General features: G+C 36.0%; 1 protein-coding gene across 1 annotated transcript; it reads left to right on the top strand.

Moving 5' to 3' along the window:
- Positions 1–1,005: 1,005 nt before the first annotated feature.
- hax1 (HCLS1 associated protein X-1) lies at positions 1,006–4,054 on the top strand. Its single transcript, XM_058753690.1, has 7 exons — positions 1,006–1,164; positions 1,827–2,077; positions 2,204–2,421; positions 2,505–2,568; positions 2,928–3,049; positions 3,222–3,339; positions 3,592–4,054. Exons 1-7 carry the CDS (start codon positions 1,094–1,096, stop codon positions 3,657–3,659), a joined length of 912 nt encoding a protein of 303 aa, XP_058609673.1. The 5' UTR covers positions 1,006–1,093; the 3' UTR covers positions 3,660–4,054.
- Positions 4,055–4,343: the final 289 nt, after the last annotated feature.

The raw sequence follows: 4,343 nt of genomic DNA, 5'->3' as shown, positions 1-4,343 counted from the left end.
TTTTATTTTGTAAAAAAATATATATAAATATTAAGTAAATAAACAAGAAAAAGACATTTTCATCATTTTTGGATGTGAATGTCTTTTTTAAGAAAACTATGATTGTGTGCCTTTTAACTGAAGTCTGCTTCTTTGTCTTTTAGTTTTAGGCCTTTTAAATGTTGCTTTGCAAACAGTAAACACAAGTAGCCAAAATCTCTTAAACCCAACATGAGATGGCCAGTTGACAATATTAAAAAAAAAAAAAAGTCTCTTCAACATGCATCTTGAAATAAGGTGTCAATTTATTGTTATATATTACATAAAAAGGATGTCTTGCAAAAGTGATCGTTAAAAGTATTGATTGGGGTATTGAATTAAATGGCTTGCAACACATTTAGAAGGATTTCTGTGAATAGTCCATAAATATTGTGCTTGCCACACATTGCAATCAAGTAAGCCGTTTTGCTTCATATAGGAGAAATCTAACACTTTTTTTTTTTTTTTAAATGAAACATTTTAAAGTGCATAAACTGCCATGGTGGAGAAATTCATTTACTCCCAAGCTAATTTAAGTTAGTTCTGTGTTTTTGCTGCTTTTTCTCAGGAATTTTTAAATGGTATAAAGGCTTTGCCCCTGGACCTTGTTCAAGTAAACTGTGAGGGGGAAAAAAATCATGAAACGATTAATCAAGATTACAATTTATTTATTTGAGAAATATACATTGAAAAAAGTCTTAAATTATCACATTGTTACCATGATTTTGTGAAGTAAACCAATTGTGGTTATTAAAGATATTAGCATTAGATTCTCTTTACGGCACCTAATGCAAGTCCTTCCCGTAAATTCATCGTAAACCTGATGATAATGTCTATTATATTTTCCAACTACCGATAGTCTGGTGGTATTTATTTTATAATTCAAATTTAAAATTGTATTCCACATCTTGTCATTTTTAATAGTCGATCATGACTTTTATTTTGAAAGGATTTTCCGGAAGCCAGTAGAAAGATCTCGTAGGTTTCCTCACTGTCCTTCCTGTGCTGGATCTCTGACGCACTTGTGATTGTTATGGTGCCGTTTGTGAAGGATCACTGGATACTGCGTCCTTAAATGAGCGTCTTTGATCTGTTTCGTGGGTTTTTCGGGGTTCCCGGTGGTCATTATCGTGGTGATGGCCGCAGGTGAGTCTATCTAACAGTTTAAAGTTTAAATGCCTCCTTACAGCAGCAGCTGTTGGACTAAATAACACTTTAATATGAGTTAATCTTGACAAGATACGCTATATAGGTTAAAATATTGTGTATAATGTTATAAACGTCCATGCTTCAAGTTTTTATTTTTTTATATTTGTGGAGGTTTCTGTATTGATGGCAATGAAAATAAATGCTTGGTGAATGTGCTTTTAAAACCATAAACTTTAGAGTGTAGTTTTACTTTAAAAAGTTTCCATCGTTAGTGCAGTTGTGAATGATTTGATAATGCATTGTTTGTTGGTGTACAGTTAGTTTCATTCCCCAGAATAGTTTACAAATTTCTACTCTCTGTGAAGCCATATGGAACACAGCACACACTCTTTAAGTTTTACTTGGACACATTAGGGCATAAATAACAGTGGGCCTCATTTTTGATTATTATTATTCTAGAGTGTAAAAAATAGCAGTAATGAAGATTCAGAAACCGTTATTCTGTTATTAGAAGTGAAAGTTCTATTAGTTTTAGTTCTAAATACCTCAAACCAACCAAGGTCTACATTTGTATTTATTTTTCATTGTTCCTGATTAATTCAGTACAGTGTCATTGTTTAATTCTGAGCAGTCTGCTAATTTGGAGATGTTTTGATCAGGGACCCCTTCTTTGATGGGATGATTCATGAAGATGATGACGACGAGGATGATGACAGTGGATTTCACCAGGATGACTTTAATAGGCGCCATCGGGACCCGTTTGATGATGCCCTCAGATTTGGTTTCAATTTCGGGCCCGGCGGGATGCGCTTCGAGGAACCTCAGCTGTTTGGCCAGATCTTCAGGGACATGGAGGAGATCTTTGACAGTTTAGGCCGCTTTGATGAGCGTCATGGCTTTGGTCACAGAGGTACGTTTGTTTGCTCTTAATTTCTTCAACTTCCATGATTTTTATGTTAATTTAGATTTTGTAAGCTGGTTGGGTGCGTCTTATATACATGTTACTAACCCCTCCTGCTCTTCTCCTGCCCAACAGGTGCTCCATCAATAGAAGCTCCGCCTCCTCAGGAGGGTGCAGAAAAAGGCAGGGGTCAGGCAAGTAGTAACCCGATTAGAGATTTCATGTTGAAGTCTCCTGACCGCTCACCCTACACACCACCCCTCCCTCCCCCCTCTGAGGCACCAAAGGACAGGGATTCCTCTTCTCCTCAGGTTCCCAGCAGCCACTTTCCTCAGTGGAGACCCTTCTCAAAGGTAAACCAGTTCACCGGTTCAGTGCTTTTGAAGTCTTTTCTTGCTGGGTTGTTGTTACCTGATTGTATTCATTTTATTTTAAGTTTCATGATCTTTGGAAAGATGGCTTATTAAATCCAAAAGAGGGAGAGAAAAAAGAGGATGGAGGTAAAGCATTTTGCTTTATTTTATTTTTTTTCTGATTTAAATGCAAGTACAGACAGTAAGCAAATTCTCAAGAACATTTTTTTCACTATTCTGAACAGTTATACGCACAAATTTTTAAAGAGGTTTGGATATCTTAATGAAATATTAGATATCCAGACACTTGAAAAACAACTTGGCCCCCAAAAATGTCAAAGAATGAAATAACACTGCAGAATATTAAAGTTCAGATTTTTCATTTTGTCTATGATTTTTCTGCTGACAATTCCGATTGTATATGACTATATGGATTTCTTGACTGATATCCAGGTGATACAATGTATAATTCATCCAGACATTTTGTCTTCTGGTTCCACTCTCAGATCTGGACTCACAGGTGTCTTCAGGTGGTCTGGATCAGATCTTGATTCCAGCACCTTCACAGCCAAAGATAAGGTCAACATTTAAGTCTGTCAGCGTCACCAAGGTGGTCAGACCAGATGGAGTGAGTGATCCTGTATAATTTTGTACTCAAACGTTATTCTGATCAAACATATGGTAATGTTGTAGAGCAACGCTCAAAATATTCCACACATCTTGTGTTCAGATGTTGTCTAACAAGCCTGTGAAACACCTGCTTTTAATTACAATAATGCAGATTGTATGTATGTGTGTAGTCTGTAGAAGAAAGGCGAACAGTCAGAGACGGTGAAGGTAATGAAGAGACTACAGTGACCATCTCCGGTCCAGGTGGTCGAAACGGGCCGCAAGATCAGTCTGGTCCACTCATGCCAGGTTAGCGGTTTCTAGACAATTTTTTAACAGTGTCCTGTCCTATGTAATGTATGGTCTTAAAGGTAAAAGACAAAGAGAATATTTAAAATAGTCACTTTATATTTTAAAGGATTTATATAACATCCTCATTTACTTTTAAAACCTTTATTCATACATTTTAAAGTAATTCAGAATATTCCTCAAGCTTGTGCAATGCTTTGCTCTAGCCTTTCCTGAACAATCATTCAGAAATGTATTTTCTGCATCTTTCAGGTGGATTGAACCCTTCTACTGACATGCAGGATTTCTCCTCAGTGTTTTCTAAGTTCTTCAGAGGCTGAAGAAGCTGTGTGAACAGACCTGACAATCTCTTTTCATCCTTTCCCAGCAAACCCACCAACTGCACGCTACAATAATTATTAGTTGATTTTCCATTGTTCAGTGTGAATGTGGAGATCCATTCTTGATTATTTGAGTGAAGAACAATTATTTGCTTCCACAAATTGACCCTAGTAATGTTGCCTACTGTTTTTCTTTCAATAAACTCTTATTGAGAATAGTTTAAGCATTGTATTAACATTGAACCTTGGGTTAGTTGTTGAAGCTGCAAAGTTCTGAAAAGGACTGACTGAGACAATTTTAGTTTGCTGGTAAAGAAGTGCAGATGATAAGATAGACTTTAATATATTTGTAAATTGTATTTTCAGTGGTGTTTAACATAAAGAAACAAATAAGATCTGCCTTGTTTTTCTTCTTTTGTTTTTATTTGTTTTAGGGATGCTTTGCTTTGAGAACAAGTCCGTTTAAAAAATGATGAACACAGTTTTTACGGTTTGTCAAAATCCTAAAAATGCAATGCTTTTCTTGTAAAATGTGAACGGAACAAAGCCAAGCATAACTGGAAAGCCTGGATTGAACCTATTCAAAGAGTTTCAAGGATATTAAGTTGTGTGATGAAATTTAAATTACTGCTGAAATTGTTGAAAAGGACACTGGAAATTTTTCCTCATGAAGATCCCGGGGCA

This window comes from Onychostoma macrolepis, chromosome 19 (assembly GCF_012432095.1).
Source record: "Onychostoma macrolepis isolate SWU-2019 chromosome 19, ASM1243209v1, whole genome shotgun sequence".
In the NCBI taxonomy this organism is placed as follows: Eukaryota; Metazoa; Chordata; class Actinopteri; order Cypriniformes; family Cyprinidae; genus Onychostoma; species Onychostoma macrolepis.
Note: the sequence above shows the minus strand (reverse complement) of the source record. Positions and strands in the feature narration are given on the sequence as shown.